This window comes from Lithobates pipiens, unplaced genomic scaffold (genome assembly GCF_037356315.1).
Source record: "Lithobates pipiens isolate NorthernLeopardFrog02 unplaced genomic scaffold, aLitPip1_a1.2 Scaffold_3, whole genome shotgun sequence".
Taxonomy (NCBI): Eukaryota; Metazoa; Chordata; class Amphibia; order Anura; family Ranidae; genus Lithobates; species Lithobates pipiens.
In genome coordinates this window covers 274,130,676-274,151,768 of record NW_027507790.1, presented here as the reverse complement: position 1 = coordinate 274,151,768, position 21,093 = coordinate 274,130,676, and the positions used below count along the sequence as shown (strand labels likewise).

Sequence of the window (21,093 nt, the reverse complement as noted above, 5' to 3'; positions counted from 1 at the left end):
AATTCGGTGGGTGCGGCGATATGGAAGGGGGGCACTGATGGCTAAAGCCGATATCGAATCGGCTTTTCGGTTGCTCCCGGCTCACCCCGACAGCTTTTGGCTGTTGGGGTGCCACTGGCGTGGTCAATTCTATGTGGATAAGTGTTTGCCTATGGGTTGCTCGATTTTGTGCGCCTATTTTGAGACGTTTAGCTCCTTTTTGGAGTGGGTGGTGAGGGATGTTTCAGGCTTGGAGTCGATTATCCATTATTTGGATGACTTCCTCTGCGTGGGCCCGCCTGCCTCCGCTGTGTGTGCGATTCTGCTGTCTACGTTACAGCACATCACAGGCAGGTTTGGGGTCCCCTTGGTGGCGGAAAAAATGGAGGGTTCGACGTCGGAGCTCAGTTTCCTCGGTATAGTGATTGATTCCGGGGCGATGGAATGCCGGTTGCCTAGGAACAAGTTGGAAGAGTTGCAGCGGGAGATCAGGGACTTTGATGTGGACCTGGTCACGGATGCGGCTGGTTCGACAGGGTATGGTGCATTTTTCAAGGGCAGGTGGAGCGCAGAGCCTTGGCCGCAGTCCTGTGGTGTTAGCATTGGAGCTCTGGGGGGACGAGTGTAGGAATTTGAAATTGCGCATCAATTGCGACAATATGGGGGTTGTACAGGTTGTGAACCGCATGTCAGCTTCTTCACCTCCGGTCATACGGCTGATGTGGCAGTTGGTTTTTCGGTGTTTGCAGTTAAATGTTTTTGTTTATTCTGTGCATATCCCGGGCGTGGACAATGCGCTGGCTGACTCCCTGTCTCGTTTTCAGTGGGACAAGTTCAGGGAGCTGGCTCCGGGTGCGGAGGCGGAAGGGGTCCCTTGCCCGGAGTGGATTTGGAGGCTGCCTTTGGCATCGCCACAGGATGGATCCGGCAGTTGGTGAGTACAGCAACGTGGGCAGCTTACTCAAGGGTTTGGTCGGAGTGGTCTGGATTGGCGTGTGAGGCAGGGGTAAGTGATCAGGGACCCGATAGGCGTTTGCTGGTGCTCTACTTCGTGGCCAGGAATATTGAGCGGGGGACGTCGGTGTCCGCCATTGAACGGAAGCTGGCGGGTCTCACATTCTTATTTAAGTTGATGCGTGAGGAGGATTGGACTAAAGACTTTGGGGTAAAGCAGGCATTGAAGGTGTACCGTAAGCGGCACATGCAGAAGGATGTCAGGAGGCCGGTCACATTTGCAAATCTTCAGGTGATGTGTGCCCGGTTGGGGTATATCTGTGCATCGGGCTATGAGGTGCGGCTGTTCACAGCCGCGTTTTCCCTGGCCTTTTATGGGGCATCCCGGATTGGGGAGTTGGTGAGCCCAACCAGGAAGGTGGCTGGGGGATTGTTGGATGGGGAGGTAAGCTTGGAAGGGGATCGGGTCAGGCTCTGGCTGCGCAGGTCTAAGATGGACCAGCGGGGTAAGGGAGCGTTGGTGTCCCTATATGCACTCCCAGGATCCAGGGTGTGCCCGGTGGCGGCGGTTCGGGAGTTCAGGAGAGTGAGACAGGGAGGGGAGGGGCCTTTCCTGCGGCATGAGGATGGGTCTTTTCTGTCCAGGTACCAGTTTGTGTCGGTATTTAGGCGTTGTTTACGGGAGGTTGGTTTAGATTGTAAGATTGTAAGGCGTATAGAATTGGCAGATGGGAATCTCGCCGATTTCATACCTATGTGAGGCCACAGTTGGCGGTCGACTAGGGGAAGCGTTCCAACTGTGATTTTAAAAAAAAAAGGAAAAGGAAAGTGGAGAGTGAAATGTAACGGGAGCTTTCTGTGGAGGGCTGTGCATCTTACAGGGGCGCAGGCTGTGGTTGGAATTATGTTTTGATTTTTCTTTCAGATGGAGGTTCAGCTCACCTCGTCTGGATCGTAGGGCACTCCTACGTGTGTTGGGGGGGGGCTAGGAGAGGAGACCAAAGACCTGATGGCAGGCAGCTTGGTATTTCTAGGCGGGAAGCTTGTTTAAGGTGGTTGGGGATCCCGGGGATGAAGTGGGAGAGAGTTTTGGGGGAGGTGGTGAAGTATGCGGGTAGAGACGGGCCCCCCGGATGTCCTGGTGATGCATAAAGGGCGGGAACGATCTGGCAGTCCGGAAGGTCCGGGACCTGATCGCGGACATTAAGTCCGATTTCGAGAGACTGCGGTTCCTTTTCCCAGGTACCATATTAGTCTGGTCTGACATTGTGGCCAGGACGGTATGGAGGTGGGCTAGGTCCATCGCAAGTATCAACAAGACCCGTATTAGGGTCAGTACCCTGAGGTGAAATATCAGCTATCCCTGATGCTGGGGGTCAGGGAGGTGCTACACTGGCTCTGTTGGCTAGCCAGAATCAGTGATCTGGGGCAAGCAAGTAAAGTCAGGGTGATGGCGGGTCTCCTGATTTGTATAGTTTTTCTGGTTATGCATGATTTTGCCTAGGAAAGCCTGTCCCTCATCAGCCTGCTACAGAGAAGGGTCAATGTTCTCTGAATGAGGTCCAACATATCCACAGATAAGTCCAAGCTTTAGCATATATAGTAGTACTGTTGACCCTTGCTGATTGGAGAGCTATAGATCTGACACAACAGGGTGCAAATTGTATGTCTTCAGGCAAACTACTGTTACAATGCAAAGAGCAAAGATCCTTCTCTACAGCATGCTGGCAGGGGGCAGGCTTTCCTACTCTGGCTTCTGTAAGACTTTGTAACATCTTTGTTTTAATGCACATTAAAGGTATTAAGCTGATTTAATCTAAAAGATCAGTTGTATTGTTAAATATTTGTACAGTGTGGTCTGTTTTGTTTAGTATAATTTTGTTATGTTACTAATTTAGTTTTGTTATGGAATTTGCTTTGTTTGCTTTCAGAATTCATTTCGTTTTTTTTCTTTTTTGTTAATTTTTTATTTTTTTTGTTAAAATTTATTTCATTTATTCATTTTCTAACAAATTACAACTTTTTAGAACGATTAGATTTTAGATTGGTCGACAATCGACCAATTCAAATTCTGTGTCAAGAAATAGGTGGTTGTTGACCAGCGCATCCTTAACAACCATGAGTCATCATCTTTCAGTGGGCTTCCCCTCTGACAGATGAATGTAAAGATAAATAATGCTGTTAAAAAAAAAAAAGATAAAGAATGCCGGCATCTGCCCAGCAATAGAAAATACAAAAAAAACAGCAAGACCCTTTGGGTCTGGTAATGATTTTGAAGGGCACCCTACACAAACATTTTTTTTAAAATGGCGTGGGATCCCCCCAAGATCCATATCAGACTCTTATGCAAGCATGCAGCCTAGCAGGTCAGGAAAGGGGGGGGTGAGTGAGAACCCCCCCTGCACCATAACAGGCTACATGCCCTCAACATGGCGGGGTGGGTGCTTGGGGACAAGGGCCTCCTTCTGACAACACTGAGCTGTGGTTGTGGGGGTCTTATCGGAATATGAAAGACCCCTTTAACAAGAGGGCCCCTAGATCCCGCTCCCCCCCCCCCATGTGAATGGGTATTGGGTACATCGGACCCATACCCATTCACCAAAAAAGTGTCAAAAAGTAAAAACCACAGGAAACTGATTTTGATAAGTCCTTTATTAAAAAAGAAAATAAAAAGTGTCACTCGATGTACATCCATCATCAATCACAACGCCCGCCGACCCGAAAAATTGAAAAATGGCAAAAAAATGCTTTGCCTCCTAATAGGCTACCCACCATATGCTGTCTCTTCGCTATGACAGCTCTTAAATAGGCAAGGGGTGGGGCCAACCGGTTACATCACTGGCACCACCCTCTTCTGATGTCACATGACGTGGGAAAAGGGCGGTGCCACCGAATCATACCTGCCAGGCTGCATGGTAAGATAAGGGTCTAGTATGGCTTTTGGGGAGGATCCCACACCCATTTTTTTTAACTGGGTGTGGGGGTTCCCCTTAAAATCCATACCAAACCCGAAGGGCCTGGTATGGACTGGGGGGGCCCCCATGCCATTTTTAAAAATGTTTCTATTGCTGGGCAATTGCCAGCATTCTTTATCTTTACATTTATCTGTCAGTGGGGAAGTCCATTGACAGATGATGACTTATGGTTGTTAAGGATGTGGGCAGCTGGCTTCCCGACCCGCTGCTTAACAACCAGCTGTTTCTTCACACAGAATTCAAATTAGTTGATTGTTTTTTGAACAATCCAAATTTGAATCATTCTGAAAAGTTGGAATTTGTCAGCAAATGAATAAACTAAATATTTCAACTAAATTTGTTACTATTCGTTACTATTTCATTCAGAGATTTGCATACATCCGAATCTCCGAATAACCAAAAATGCGTCCAAAATTGTATTCGGACAGGAAACAAATTGTGACTGTGAACTGCAAATATATCCACATTATAATGTATAGTTAATCCTTCTCTTTTCAGATCAGCTATTGGGCCACTGATTACTCTTTAAGTGACAGACTCCTTTACCCGCATGTTTTTAGGACCGTTCAGAATGATCATGTCCATTATTTAGCAATTGCCAAACTAGTGAAATATTTTGGTTGGACCTGGGTAGGAATACTTTTATCAGATGATGATACCGGAGAGAATGAAGCACAAATTCTGAAGAGACATTTGGCTTCCCAAGAGATTTGTGTGGCTTTTGAAAAAAGAATGACTGAAAATTCTGCTACAATAAATCAGTGGACAGACACACTTAGAAAAGTACGATGTAAAGTTTTAATACTTTGTGGTTCCTTCACAAACAATGCTCGGGGATACCTTTCTATATACCCTAATATTAATAGAAACAATATTCTTATCCTTCCCCCAGGCTGGACTTCAGATGGAATCAAGATAACAACTGCTTTCATAGATTTTATAACAAGTTTGTCTTTACGGTTTTCTGATCCACGAATTCTTAGAGATGAAACTTTGTTTGATGTAAATTTACTGTCAAGACATTCACAAATTGGACAGCTGATGGATGATCTGATCATTACATTTTACAATATAACATCAACTCAAAATGGGAAAAATATTTATTTCCAAAATGTTCCCATTTCTAGACAGAATATAATAAGATTCTTTATTTCAGTAATTGACAAAAGTATGCTTTCCAGAGAACCTCTACGAGTGTATATTGCAGTAAAAGCTATGGCTGAAACTATACATATTTTCAACAAGTTTAAACACAGTTTTAACATTAATAGATTTAATCAGGTAAAAAGTGTTTGAAATGTATTTGTTGGGTGAGCGCAAGCCAGTGAGGGATTGGCAAAGAGGGTTGGTGGGTAATGAGCTGTTGGTAAGGTAGATGAGTCTAGTAGCAGAACTATAGATGGGATAACCTGTGTAGAGGTAGGCCAAAGAAGGGAAGGCTACTATAGTCGAGATGAGGGATGACAAGGGAATTAGTATCTTGTTGGTGACATTGGAAAGAAGGGGTGTATTCTGGAGATGATAGGGAGGTTGAGGCAGCAAAATTTGGACAGTGATTGGATGTGGGGGTCAAAAAGGAGAGGTCAGAGTCCAGGACCACACCTAGCGTGCTGACATGAGGGGATGGACTAATGATTGTGTTATTTAACGCAAAAGGAAAGTTGGGGGAGGGGACATGGGGAAGGAAATATATGTTTTTTCAGCTTTTGGCATTTGACCATATCTCAGAGCTGCAAAGGGAATTGGTTCTGAGACTTCACTCTCCTGGACTTTGTGACCTCATGTCTAAACAGGGAAATTGTATAATTTTCATCATATGTCACTAAGTGCAGGTCCCATTCTGGCCAATGTCTGAATAGGAGCTCCACTGAGCGACACCAACCTGCGGATCCAATCCCACACTCCGATTGAGTGCTTCCGTCAGTATACCGCTTCCTAAGTCTGAATATAGATATCAGATACTCCAACCGCTCACAAGCACAAAACAAGACGAGACTTGCTTAGTGCTAACATGGACTGATTTATTAGAAGCAAAATGACAAGTTTTTATAATGCAGTAGAAGACTAAAACCTAACCTAATTAGCATGAGCTAATTATCTAAATCAACACTCAGACTAGTTGATTGAGGGATACGACTTTTCGGCTCCTAGCTCACTAACAATTCCATAAACATTACCATAAACATCAACACAGGGTTAATTAGCACAAACAACAATGTGCTGAATACTCTTACAAGCCAGACTCATTTACACAACAGACAGGTGGCTGGAGTTGATAACATTAGCATCTGACAGTGTGTGTCCCAACGGCATGAGACAACACACATTATATATACATATATACAGCATTGAATCTAGCAAAGATTATAGTGGGGTTCTCATTCACCCTGTGCCCCTTAAAATCCATGGCCCCTAATCAGTCGGCAAGAGGCTCGCATTCAGTCCTCTCAAAAAGCCTGTATCCTGGCTAGGTCTGTCACACAACCAAACATATATTTTTATTAGCAGATAGGCAGAGTAGGAATAGGCTGAAATTCGAGCTGTGGGTGGCCCTGTCAGCACCACCCGGTTCATTGTGGGTCGAACAGTGACTGCATCCTAAAAGAAATGAATGATATGCTGCTTGTGCAAATTCCTAATGCCCCGTACACACAAGTGGAAAATTCCACCAGCAAAAGTCCGATAAGAGCTTTTGGATGGAAAATGCTACCATGTGTATGCTCCATTGGGCTTTTGCTGGAGGAATTGCAGCCAACAAAAGATTGAGAGCATGTTCTTAATTTTTCGTTCGGCAAAAGTTCAGATCGGAAATTACGATCATCCTTACCAATTCTGACGCACAAAATTCCTACGCATGCTCGGTAAAGATTTGACGCTTGCTCGGGAGCATTGAACTTAATTTTCTCGGCTCATCGTAGTGTTGTACGTCACTGCATTCTTGAAAGTCTAAAGTTCAGCAAACTTTTGTGTGATCGTGTGTATTCAAGCCAAGCTTGAGCGGAATTCCGCCGGAAAAACCATCCAAGATTTTTCCAATGGAAATTACACTTGTGTGTACGTGGCATAAGTGTATGGTTTAACCACTGAACGACCATCCCATAGCAGATTTACTGCTACAGAATCACATATGTACAGTATATATATATATATATATATATATATATATATATATATATATGTGTGTGTGTGTGTGATTCTGCACTTCTGCCTAGTGGGTGCACGTGCTGTTGGCGTGCCACTTCTTTTGTTATTAGTCACAGCAAAAGCCAATCAGTGGTTGCTGGCCAATGGATGTTGGCTGGTACCCACCGATCATCATGAAGACACACAGGATAGAGCTCTGCTATGTAAACAAGGCAGAGCTCCATTCTGACAGGGGGAAGTGATGGATTTTCTTGCCTTGAAAAGCAGGGAAAGCAAATCCAAAACCTAACACAGTACACAAAGACACTGGCTAGACACACAATTTAAGCTTTGATTGCCCTAGATGTTTAACCCACTTCCCAGCCAGTGTCATTAGTACAGTGAGAGTGCATAATTTTAGCACTGAGCACTGTATTAGTGTCACTGTCTCCCACAAAGTATCAAAAGTGTACGTTTGCCACGTACACACGATCAGACTATCCAGAAACTTGGTCCAGCGGACCAGAGTTCGCCGGACAATCCGCCCATGTGTGGGCTCCGGCGGACTTTTTCCCCAAAAGTCCGGCGGACTTAGAAAGAAGTTTTGACTCAAAAATTGTCCGCCGGACTATGAGTTTGGCGGAAAATCTGGCCATCTGTGTGCTAGTCCGCCGGACTTTTGAAATGAACGAATTTTCTCACACACAGAAAAGTCAGTTAATTTTGAACGTGCTCCAGGTAAACGGGACTAGAGCAGGAGGTCAATGTCTGCGCCTTCATGGGCGAGATTGACACATCTCTAGCCCCATCACCCGGTATGGACTTAAAGGGGAAGCCCTACGCTGAAAGAACGGCGTGGGGGTCCCCCCAAGGTCCATATCAGACCCTTATCCGAGCATGCAACCCGGCCAGTCAGGAAAGGGGGAGGGAACGAGCGAGCGCCCCCCCCCCCCGAGCCGTACCAGGCCGCGTGCCCTCAACATGGGGGGGTGCTTTGGGGAAAAGGGGGCCCCCCATCCAAAGCACCTTGTCCCCATGTTGATGAGGACAAGGGCCTTTTCCCGACAACCCTGGCCGTTGGTTGTTGGGGTCTGCGGGCGGGGGGCTTATCAGAATCCGGGAGCCCCCTTTAATAAGGGGGCCCCCAGATACCGGCCCCCACCCTATGTGAATGAGTATTGGAGTACCATGTACCCCTACCCATTCACCTGTGAAAAAAAGTGTAAAAAAAAACACAACACGTTTTTAAAATAATTTATTGCACAGCTCCGGTGGTCTTCTTCCATCTTGGGGGGTCTTCTCGCTGGACTCCTCCGCTGTCTTCTGCTCTTTTACTAGCGGAGGAGCCCGGCTTTCTTCTTCATCGCCACCCCCATATGGAAGTCTTATTCCGACTTCGGGGGTCTTTTCCCCCTCTTTGGGGGTCTTGTCCCCATCTTCAGTTCTTCTTGCCGGGCCTCCGCTCCTTCTTCCAGCTCTTTTACTAGCGGTGGCTCGGTCTTCTGTCATCGTCTCCGTCGCTGCCGCCTTCTCTTCTTTCTTGAGATATTGACTCGATGCTGTCTCCGGCCGCAATGACAGGGACGCATTGTGCGGCGACTTATATAGGGACAATGGGACAATCATCCGGTGACCCCGCCCATTGTCCCTATATAAATCCCTGTCATGGTACCAGTATCTCGCAGCCGGTCCGGTGATACCGTATGAGTGTAGATCTACTTAGTGTCCTTCAACTGAGCCGCCAGGCCCCTTCTGAGAAGCCAGCCTTATGCATGGCCTTCTCCTGAAGAGTCCTCTCCTGGGTGCTTCTCCAGTTGCTGGGCCACTCCACAGATGAGACGGCACCAAATCACCTTTGAATCCTCCTCTCAGTTACATTGCCTCGGGCTAGCCAGCCCCGAGACTTGAAATTGCATGGATCCGCACCCCAGGCCATGAGGGCCATGAGGGCTGGTCAGGAGGACCAGGACCAAGCAGACAGAAAAATCTTCTGGACCAGAATCCAGAAGTACCCGATGTCAGTACCTTAAATACCCTCTCCCAGAATGCAGAGCAGGATGACACACCCACTGGGCTGGTTCAGAGAAAGAATGGCATTCGATATGCATAGCTAAATTGCATTCTTACACCTGCCAGTGGTAACAGCGACACCTATGGCCAAGGAGAACCCAGTGCAATCCAGCTAGACTGGTACCGAAGCCATAATTTGGTATAATTAACCCTAAAACCCAACTGTGATTTTAGGAACTTTAAATAGAAAAAAAAAAAAACATAGCGCGTGCTCTTCAGGAGCCGGCACTACATGTATATGAAAAAAGGGTAAGGTATACAACTCAAAAAGATGGCACTGTAAGCCATGCAAGCTGAAAACACATTTCAGATACAATGGGTCTCAATATGGCATTATTAAGATGTAATGTCAATACTAGGGATGGGCCAAACACCCCCCTGTTCAGTTTGCAGCAGAATGTGCGAACAGGCAAAAAATGTGTTCGAACGCGCGAACACCGTTAAAGTGTATGGGACACAAACATGAAAAATCAAAAGTGATCATTTTAAAGGCTTATATGTAAGTTATTGTCTTAAAAAGTGTTTGGGGGCCTGGGTCCTGCCCCAGGGGACATGTATCAATGCAAAAAAAAGTTTTAAAAAATGGCAGTTTTTTCGGAAGCAGTGATTTTAATAATGCTTAAAGTGAAACAAAAATAAAAGTGTAATATTCCTTTAAATTTCATACCTAGGGGGTGTCTATAGTATGCCTGTAAAGTGGCACATGTTTCCCGTGTTTAGAACAGTCAGAGAGCAAGGAAAAAAGGTAATTTAAAAGTACCAGCGCTAGCGACTATAATGAATTGTCGGTCCCGGCAATACACATAAAAGTTAATTGATAAAAATTGCATGGGATTCCCCCACAGGGGAACCTCAAACCAATTTTTTTTTTTTAATGCATGATGGTCAACCCAAATTCCATACCAGGCCCTTCAGGTCTGGTATGAATATTAAGGGGAATCCTTAGTTGAGATTTGAGATCCATGAGGAGATAGAGGGGGTGAATTGAGGAGCGGAAATATAGATCTGTGTGTCATCGGCATAGAGGTGGTATTGGAACCCATGGGAGACTATCAACTGGCCCAGGGAAGAGGTATAGAGCGAGAATAAGAGGGGCCCAAGGACGGAGCCTTGGGGTATCCCAACAGACTGAGGAAGAGGAACAGAAGAGATGGACTTGTAAAGGACACTTAAAGTGCACTGAGATAGGTAGGAGGAGAACCAGGATAAAGCAGAATCACGAAGGCCAAGGGAGTATAGTTTGCTGAGGAGGAGCAGGTTCTCAACTGTGTCGAAGGCAGCAGAAAGTTATAAGAGTACGAGTATGGAGTAATGCCCATTGGTTTTAGCAGTTAGTAGGTCATTAGTGAGTTTTAGTAGGGCAGTTTCAGTGGAATGAAATTTCCCCAACACACACATTTATTATTATATACTCCCTGATTTCCCTAACACACATGGTGCATATAATCAGCTCTTCCCTTAATCACTCCCATAGGAAGTTGTATGTGTAAGGAAGCAGTCACTAATACATTTACTTGGAGACACCATATCAGAAAGAAAAAAATGAACTTTAAAAATTCAAGTGTTTATAAAATATGGAGCATGATCCGACCAAGACCGGAGAGCTGTGTAAGGACATCAGGGATACAATTGTAGACCTGCACAAGGCTGGGATGGACTACAGTACAATAGGCAAGCAGCTTGGTGAGAAGGCAACAACTGTTGGCACAATTATTAGAAAATGGAAGAAGTTCAAGATGACGGTAAATCTCCCTCAGTCTGGGGTTCCATGCAAGATATCACCTCATGGGGCATCAATGATTATGAGGAAGGTGAGGGATCTGCCCAGAACTACATGGCAGGACCTCTTCAATGACCCGAAGAGAGCTGGGACAACAGTCTCAAAGAAAACCATTAGTAACACACTATGCCGTCATGGATTAAAATCCTGCAGCGCATGCAAGGTTCCCTTGCTCAAGCCAAAGCATATCCAGGCCCATCTGAGGCTTGCCAAAGACCATCTGGATGATCCAGAGGAGGAATGGGAGAAAGTCATGTGATCTGATGAGACAAAAATAGAACTGGATTGGCGGAAGAAGGATGAGTACAACCCCAAGAACACCATCCCAACCGTGAAACATGGAGGTGGAAACATTCTTTGGTGCTGCTTTTCTGCAAAGGGCATAGGACGACTGCACCGTATTGAGGGGAGGATGGATGGGGACATGTTTCGTGAGATCTTGGCCAACAACCTCCTTCCCTCAGTAAGAGCATTGAAGATGGGTCATGGATGGGTCTTCCAGCATGACAATGAACCGAAACACAAAGCCGGGGCAACTCAGGAGTGGCTCCGTAAGAAGCATTTCAAGGTCCTGGAGGGGCCTAGCCAGTCTAGAGACCTGAACCCAATAGAAAATCTTTGGAGGTAGCTGAAAGTCCATATTGCCCAGCGACAGCCCCTAAACCTGAAGGATCTGGAGAAGGTCTTCATGGAGGAGTGGGCCAAAATCCCTGCTGCAGTGTGTACAAACCTGGTCAAGAACTACAGGAAATGTATGATCTCTGTAATTGCAAACAAGGGTTTCTGGTCTCTGTACCAAATATTAGGTTATGCTTTTCTGATGTATTAAATAGCAGATTTGTCTTTATTGTTGGCGGGAGAGGGCCCTCTGCCACTTACCGGTGGAGGCGATTGGGTCTTCTTTCGTTTTAGGTATGGAGCTGAGTGAGGGAAAGAGATGACCTCCACCCGGCTGCATACCAATGCAAGATGACTTTTTATTATTTTATTTTTTTATAGCATTTTTGTGTAAATATGAGATCTGAGGTCTTTTTTAGACTTACATTAATATTCACAAAAATATTTAAAAAAACATTTGGAAAAAAAAATGTTTTACTTACCAGAAACCCCTGTTGCTAGGCAGTCTGCCTAATCTGCCTCTTCCTCTTCCGCAGCGCTTCCTCCTCTTTGGTGAGCTGGCCCGTTCACAATGGGGCCATTCACAAAATGCAACTAGCGCATGCACAGTAGGAAACAGGCAGTGAAGCCATAAGGCTCCACTGCCTGTTTGCCTTCGTTAAGATGGTGGCGCCAGCACCCGATCCGCTGGACGGATCAGCCTTGGGCGGCCGACATCACGGGCTCGCTGGACAGATAATGCCGCGTACACACGGTCAAACTGTATGACGTACTTAGTCTGGCGTACTTTCCGCCAGACTGTCCGTCGGACTTTCCGAACGGGCTACTTGCCCACACACGACACTTTTTCAGCGGACTAATACGGCGTACTAAGTCCGCCGTACTATCCGCCCTACTTTTGAAATGAACGGACTCGCCCACACACGCGGAGGAAAGTCCGCTCATTTCGAGCGCGTCTCCAGGTAGGCGGGGCCTGCGAAGGAGACGTCGCTGGCCCCGCCGCCTGATATGGACTTAAAGGGGAACCCCAACGCCGAAAAAAATCGGCGCTGGGGTCCCCCCCAAGTCCACAACAGACCCTTGTCCGAGCACGCTACCCGGCCGGCCAGGAAAGGGGGGCGAGCGAGCGCCCCCCCTCCTGAGCCGTACCAGGCCGCGTGCCCTCAACATGGGGGGGTGCCTTGGGGAAGGGGGGGGCTGCGCGGCCCCCCCACCCCAAAGCACCTTGTCCCCATGTTAATGAGGACAAGGGCCTCTTCCCGACAACCCTGGCCGTTGGTTGTCGGGGTCTGCGGGCGGGGGGCTTATCGGAATCCGGGAGCCCCCTTTAATAAGGGGGCCCCCCCACCCTATGTGAATGAGTATGGGGTACAATGTACCCCTACCCATTCACCTGTAAAATAAAAGTACAAAAAAAAACACAACACACGAGATAAAATACTTTATTGCACAGCTCCGGGGGTCTTCCATCTTCGGGGGTCTTCTCGCCGGACTCTATCTTCTTGTAGCTCTTTTGCTAGCGGAGGAGCCCAGCTTTCTTCCTCGCCGCCGGCCTCTTCTCCCGACTTTGGGGGTCTTGTCCCCCTCTTCGGTTCTTCTGCCGGGCCACCGCGCCTTCTTCTAGCTCTTTTACAGGCGGTGGCCCGGTCTTCTGTCGCCGCCGCCTTCCGTTCTTCTGCTTCTTCTTCTTCTTCTTCTCCAGGAGATGTTGACTTGAGGATCTCTCTGGCCGCAATGCCAGGGACGCGCTCCGCTGCCACTTATATAGGGACAAGGGGCGGTGTCACATGGCTTTATGTCACATGGGTTGGTCACATGGGTTGATGTCACATGGGGACTGTGACATCGTAAGGGGGTGGGGTCACCATGTGACACCAACCCATGTGACATAAAGCCATGTGACACCGCCCCTTGTCCCTATATAAGTGGCAGCAGAGCGCGTCCCTGGCATTGTGGCTGGAGAGATCGTCGAGTCCACATCTCCTGGAGAAGAAGGAGAAGAAGAAGAAGAAGAAGAACGGAAGGCAGCGGCGGCGACAGAAGACCGGGCCACCGCCTGTAAAAGAGCTAGAAGAAGGCGCGGTGGCCGGCAGAAGAACCGAAGAGGGGGACAAGACCCCCGAAGTAGGGAGAAGAGGCCAGCGGCAAGGAAGAAAGCCAGGCTCCTCCACTAGCAAAAGAGCTACAAGAAGATAGAGTCCGGCGAGAAGACCCCCGAAGACGGAAGACCCCCGGAGCTGTGCAATAAAGTATTTTATCTCGTGTGTTGTGTTTTTTTTTGTACTTTTATTTTACAGGTGAATGGGTAGCGGTACATTGTACCCCATACTCATTCACATAGGGTGGGGGGGCCGGTATCCGGGGGCTCCCTTATTAAAGGGGGCTCCCGGATTCCGATAAGCCCCCCGCCCGCAGACCCCGACAACCAACGGCCAGGGTTGTCGGGAAGAGGCCCTTGTCCTCATCAACTTGGGGACAAGGTGCTTTGGGGTGGGGGGGCCGCGTGGCCCCCCCTTCCCCAAGGCACTCCCCCATGTTGAGGGCACGCGGCGTGGTACGGCTCAGGAGGGGGGGCGCTCGCTCGCCCCCTTTCCTGGCCGGCCGGGTAGCGTGCTCGGACAAGGGTCTGTTGTGGACTTTGGGGGGACCCCACGTCGATTTTTTTCGGCGTTGGGGTTCCCCTTTAAGTCCATACCAGGCGGCGGGGCCAGCGACGTCTCCTTCGCGGGCCCCACCTACCTGGAGATGTGCTCGAAATGAGCGGACTTTCCTCCGGGCGGGAAAAGTCCGCTCATTTCAAAAGTACGGCGGACTGGCACACACACGGCCAGATTGTCCGCCGAAATGCGAGTACGACGGACAGAATTTCGGAAAAACCGAAATTCTTAGTACGCCGGACTGCACGCTGAAAAAGTCCGCTGAAGCCCACACACGAGCGGATTGTCCGCTGAAATGTGTTTCAACGGACTAAGTACGTCATACAATCCGCTCGTGTGTACGGGCATAAGTGTCTTTATTAAAAGTCAGCAGCTCTAGGCACGGAGGGACAGGCAGAATACTCTAGGCACGGAGGGACAGGCAGAACCCAGGCAAGTGATAGCCCCTGCATCCCTCACATACACCCCTGCAGGCCAGAACAGCAACCACCAACTTATGACACCTTCACCGGCTTCCACTGAATCATTACTTGGCGGTGGCCTCTGGGACAGTGCCTTTTCTCTTGCTGGGCCTTCTCTTACACCACACCAGGGGTCTCCGTCCCTGCCACCCCTGCTCAGGACTGGTACTTCCAGCCAGGAGACCTTTACCTGAAGCTTTGTGAATTACTGGAGAGGGGTCTGGCCTCCACAGCAGCAAAGATAACTAGGGAAATCAAATCTGACTTAAAAAAACCTGGGCTCCAGAATGGAAGCCATGGAGAACAAACTGAATATGATGGTGGCAGACACCAATCAAAACTCAGACCATATTCAGACACTTCAAGACAGGCTTGACTCAGCCCTTTCTAGGATCGATGAGCTAGAAAACAGATCCAGAAGATACAATTTTAGGATCAGAGGTTTACCAGAGTCAATCATGGATGTTAACCAAGCTACCCAGGAGATCATCAAAACCTTGATCCTGAACATTCCACAGCACTGTATGGAATTGGACAGAGTCCACAGAGCCTTGGGACCCCCAAGAAAGGATGGTTCCCCCTAGTACATCATCGCAAAACCCCACTTCTACTTGGTCAAGGGGGAGATAATGAAGCAATTCAGAGAGATGAAACAGATTACACATCAAGGCCACCCAATACTCATTTTTGCGGACTTAGCCCTCTCTATGATCCAGCAGAGATAGGCCTTGAAACCCCTACTTTCAGTCCTCACCCAAAAGGACATTAAATACTGGTGGACCTTTCCATTTGTTGTTAAATTTTACTTCAAGTGCAAGCATTACTCCTTTTCCAGTCTCCAGGAAGCGGAGAAAATCCTCCTATCCCTGAAGCCCCTCAAAAGGAGAAAGATATTTGAGAGTTACAGTTCCCTCAAGGTAGATATTATCATGGTGCAGGAAACCCATTTCCCTCAATGGTACAGCTCCAATTTTCTCCACCATCAGTGAAAGGGTTAATTTTGCCTGGTTTCTATGAATGACCAGTGGATTCCTCTACAGAGCTACCAGAGACAAATTACCAAAAGCACAAAGATCCTGCAAGAATTTCCCCTTATAAACACAGCGTACACATGCAGTTTTGTCAGAGCCAGGGCAAGAAGAAAAGCATCAGTAAAATAGACACAATCCACTTACCTTGGATGAACACTGCACCCCGCCTGCTGCCACCATTAATTGAAAGGGTTAATTCTACCCGGTTTCTAAGAATGACCAGTGGATTCCTCTACAGAGCTCTGGGAGCACACAATGAAGAAGACACAAAATGGTTTCAAAGTATGCTCAGGTTTAATGGTAGCTTGGCTTGAGTTTTTATAAAAACTCAGAACAAAAGGCATCACGTAGCATAAAGGGGACTCACAATCATTTATTTATTAGACATGTGCAGAGTAAAATATTTTGTTTCAGAATTTAGTTTTCGTCCGAAAAATTAATTTATCTAGTTACACCTGAAATTCGTTTTTATTTATTTTGTTTTTCGTTCAAAAATTGCATTTGTCCGAAAATCCACATGAATTACGGTCGAATCTGTCTTTGAAGGCTTATGGTGTCTGTCGAATGTATAAAGAAGATTCAACGGAGCTAGTATATAGCATACTTCGTGTGAACTTTAGAACCCTATTAAGGTCTATGGGACTCCAACGTTCAAAATCTAAAGTGCTAATTTTAAAGGCTAATATGCAAGTACTGTCCTAAAAAGTGTTTGGGGACCTGGGTCCTGCCCCGGGGGACATGTATCAAGGCAAACAAAAGTTTTAAAAACTGCAGTTTTTTCGGGAGCAGTGATTTTAATAATGATTAAAGTGAAACAATAAACCTGTAATATTCCTTTAAATTTCGTACCTGGGGGGTGTCTATAGTATGCCTGTGAAGGGGCGCATGTTTCTGGTGCTTAGAACTGTCCCTGCACAAAGTGTCATTTATGCAGGAAAAAAAGTCCTTTAAAATCACTCGCAGCTATTATGAATTGTCAAAACGAAAACGAAAATACCTGAAATTCGGACGAAAAATGCATTCAGACGGAAACGAATGCACATGTCTATTATTTATGGAGCTCTTTTGGCTGGTGGTTATGCTATGTGTGAAAGTTAAGGATGAGCCGAACACTCCCCAGTTCGGTTCGCACCTGCGAACAGACCTAAACTTCGTGTGAACTTTAGAACCATATTAAAGTCTATGGGACTTGAATGTTCAAAATCAAAATCAAAATTGTTCATTTTAAAGGCTAATATGCAAGTTATTGTCCTAAAAAGTGTTTGGGGACCTGGGTCCTGCCCCAATGCATCAATGCAAAAAAAAGTTTTAAAAACTGCAGTTTTTTCGGGAGCAGTGATTTTAATAATGCTTACAGTGAAACAATAAAAGTGTAATATTCCTTTAAATTTTGTACCTGGGGGTGTCTATAGTATGCCTGTAAAGGGGTGCATGTTTCCCGTGCTTAGAACTGTCCCTGCACAAAGTGTCATTTCTGCAGAAAAAAAAGTCATTTAAAAGCACTCGTGGCTATAATGAATTGTCGGCCATAATACAGAGAACAGTCATTGAAAGTCATTGATAAAAAAAAGAGTGGGGTTCCCCCAAATTCAATTACCAGGCCCTTCTGGTAAAATTTTTAAAAAAATGACGTGGGGTTCCCCCAAATATCCATACCAGACCCTTCAGGTCTGATATGGATTTTAAGGGGAACTCCAGGTCAGAGCATCCCCCCTCCTGAACCATATTTGTAATAAAGGACTTTTTTTAACATTTTTTACACTTTCTTTGTGAAATGGTAGGGGTACTTTTGTACCCACTTACCATTTCAAACGGGGGTGGGATCTGGGGGTCCCCTTGTTAAAGGGGCTTCCAGATTCTGATAAGCCCCCCACCCGCAGACCCCACAAACACCTTGTCCCCATGTTGAGGAGGACAAGGGCCTCATCCCCACAACCCTGGCCAGTGGTTGTGGGGATGAGACCCTTGTCCTCCTCAACATGGGGACAAGGTGTTTTGGGGGGGACCTCAAAGCATCCTCCCAATGTTGAGGGCATGTGGCCTGGTATGGTGGTTCAGGAGGGGGGGGGCACTCTCTCATCTCCCCTCTTTTCCTGCGGCCTGCCAGGTTGCGTGCCCTCTTTTCCTGCGGCCTGCCAGGTTACATGCTCGGACAAAGGGTCTGGTATGGATATTTGGGGGGAACCCCACGTCATTTGTTTTTTTAATTTAATGTGGGGTTTCCCTTAATATCCACACTAGACCTGAAGGGCCTGGTAATTTGCTTTTTTTTATCAATGACTTTCAATGACTGTTATCTGTATTACGGGGAGCCGACAATTCATTATAGCAGCGAGTGCTTTTAAATTACTTTTTTTCCTGCAGAGATGACACTTTGTGCAGGGACAGTTCTAAGCATGGGAAACATGCGCCCCTTTACAGGCATACTATACACACCCCCCAGGTATGAAATTTAAAGGTATATTATACATTTATTGTTTCACTGTAAGCATTATTAAAATCACTGCTCCCGAAAAAACTGCAGTTTTTAAAACTTTTTTTTGCATTGATGCATTGGGGCAGGACCCAGGTCCCCAAACACTTTTTAGGACAATAACTTGCATATTAGCCTTTAAAATGAACAATTTTGATTTTGATTTTGAACATTCAAGTCCCATAGACATAGACATTTATTGTTTCACTTTAAGCATTATTAAAATCACCTCTCCCGAAAAAACTTTTTTTTGCATTGAGACATGTCCCCTGGGGCAGGATCCAGGTCCCCAAACACTTTTTATGGCAATATCTTGCATATAAGCCTTTAAAATGAGCACTTTAGATTTCTCCCATAGACTTGTACACGGTGTTCCGTGGCTTTTCGAATTTGCCACGAATTCAAATTGTTCGCTGTTCGGTGAACAGGCAAACATCCAATGTTCGAGTCAAACATGAGTTCGACTCGAACTCGAAGCTCATCCCTAATGAAAGTACAGTAGAAGGACGCCTTGTTTCTCAAGCATGTAATGTTACAGTGCATTAACTCTTTCTAACCCTTCAATCAACACCCCTTGTTTTACCTGGCGAAGCCAGAGGGAAAGTCTAAAGGTGTCGATACGCTATTCTCCAAAAGTTGTAACTTCTGCTGGCAGGCAGATTATAAAGACCCGGAAGGCAGATTTATCTTAGTAAAAGTGCTCATAGACGGCCATTTATTCTTCTTTATCTCCTATTACGCTCCCAACAAGGGCCAACACAAATTTCTTAAATCAATGTGGGCTACACTGAACACCCTCTTGGAGGGGACTCCCATCTTAGGAGGGGACTCCAATGTGGCGTTCGATCAAGGGCTGGATAAATCCAATCCATCCAAAACTCTCTTAACCCGTTCAACCAGGGCTAGTCTCAAAATTGATAAACTAGTCCATTCTCAAGGCCTGGCAGATGTTTGGCAGGAGATGAACCCAAATGAAGAGGGACTAAACTCATTTCTCCAGCCCCCACCACTCTTATGCTAGGATAGACCACATTCTAATGTCCACACACCACCTGCCCAATGTTTCCAGCGCCAAAATGATAGACACCACACTTTCAGACCACTCCATAGTGACCGTTTCACTCTTTAAAACTTCTCACCACTACAAACATACTCAGTGGAGGCTAAATGAATCCATTTTATCAGACCCCATTAGGGTCACTAAAATCAACAAAGCCCTACTAGAATATTTTACTCTGAATGATGTTAGTGATACCACAGCAGAGATGTTATGGGTTGCTCATAAAGTCATCATGCGGGGAAAGATCATCCAAATTGCCATTCCGATCAAAAAAGAAAGAAGGACGTATATAGGTAGACTGAAACTGAAACCCTCTCCATTCCCACACTCTCTGATAAGCATAAAACCATTATGGAAAAAACATCACAGAGGAGGAAATTTGGGAGGTCATAGAAACCTAAAAAGGGGCTCCGCTCCCTGCCCTGATGGGCTATCAGTCCCATATTACAAAGTTTTCACTGGTGCTCTAGCCCCTTATATGGCTAAATTCTTCAATGCCAAAGTGTCCCGGCAAGCTCCTTAGCTCTGATCTGAATACAGCTTTCATTACTGTTATCTCAAAACCCCAAAGAACCATGAGGAGGTAGGAAATTACAGACCAATATCACTTATAAACAATGACCTGAAAATCCTCACCAAAATCCTAGCTAACCGACTAGCCTCTTACATAATTTTCTATAGTCACAAGGATCAAGTGGGTTTCATCCCAGGGAGAGAAAGCCCTGACCAAACCAGAAGGGCCATAGATATAATATTTATCCCACAATCCAATTGGCCTGGGGGCACTAAACAACAGGGAATTCTGCTTTCACTTGATATACAGAAAGCGTTTAAATCAGTGTCCTGACCATATCTCTTAACGCTGTTGGAGCATTGGGGTTTTGGGCATCAATTCCTAGGCATTACGAAAGCCCTCTACTCTTCTCTAAAAGCTCTGATATGCCTACAAGGCTGCTACTCCCTCCCATCCACATTGCTAGAGGTACAATACAGGGCTACCCTTTGTCACCACTGATTTTCGCCATGGCCATAGAGGCTCTAGCAATAGCAATACAAGAAAATACTGACATCAAATGGGTTCCTTGCTGTTCCCAGGTCCACAAATGCAGTCTCTTTGCAGACGGCCTAATTGTATTCATTACCTCACCTTTAACCTCTCTCCCCAACCTTTGTAGTACTCTCACCTCCTTTGCGAACATCTCTGGCCTCCATGTCAACTATAACAAATCTCAAGCCCTAAACATCTCTATTGCCCCCGAGATGGCCTCACTGCTGAAACAGAACTTCAAATTTCCCTCTCTCTGCAGCCAGCAACTATGTCAGTCTCAACACAACAGGCAGCCGCTCCTGAGGCCCTCCGTACAGAGGACTGTGTTGTCTGTGACAGTGCCCCAAATGAATCAAATGGAGGAAGATAAGGAGACATCCCCTGCACTGCGCCGTGCCTCTGATCATCAGTGCCAGACTGCCAGTGACCTGTCTGTCTGTGTTTCCCACCGTGCATGGTCACCGTCATGTTGTCTGTCAACACCAGTCTCTGATGTCATGATACAGCCAGCCAGCTGTCAGGCATCAGTGGGGACACTGGCAGCGCTCTGGGCTTGGTGTCAGTGACAGGTGGAGCCTGCCTGGATTCAAGGTGGGCAGCATTTAAAATTGTTTGTTCCTCGCACTAGCAGCAGCAGGGTCACATCGTCGGATGCAGAGAGACTAGCATGCAGCTGCAGAGGTGAGCCCCAGTCAGACCGTCACCTGGTAAGTACAAGTTTTCACTGTTACTAAAATTTCATAATAATGTTTGTAAAATATATATACTGTACAGATATAGTGTATACTGATCTGCCAATCACTTATTTATGTGTACAGAGGGATCCCCCCTCCCTGGTAAAGCAGCATTTGATTGGTGCTGGTA

General features: G+C 46.5%; 1 protein-coding gene across 1 annotated transcript in view; it reads left to right on the top strand.

The window, feature by feature from the left end:
* Positions 1-21,093, top strand: part of LOC143941159 (vomeronasal type-2 receptor 26-like) — a 142,636-nt gene that overhangs the window by 56,983 nt on the left and 64,560 nt on the right. The window contains exon 3 of the mRNA XM_077463185.1: positions 4,407-5,189. Coding sequence (XP_077319311.1) covers positions 4,407-5,189 — 783 coding nt within the window. The remainder of the gene's footprint in view (positions 1-4,406; positions 5,190-21,093) is intronic.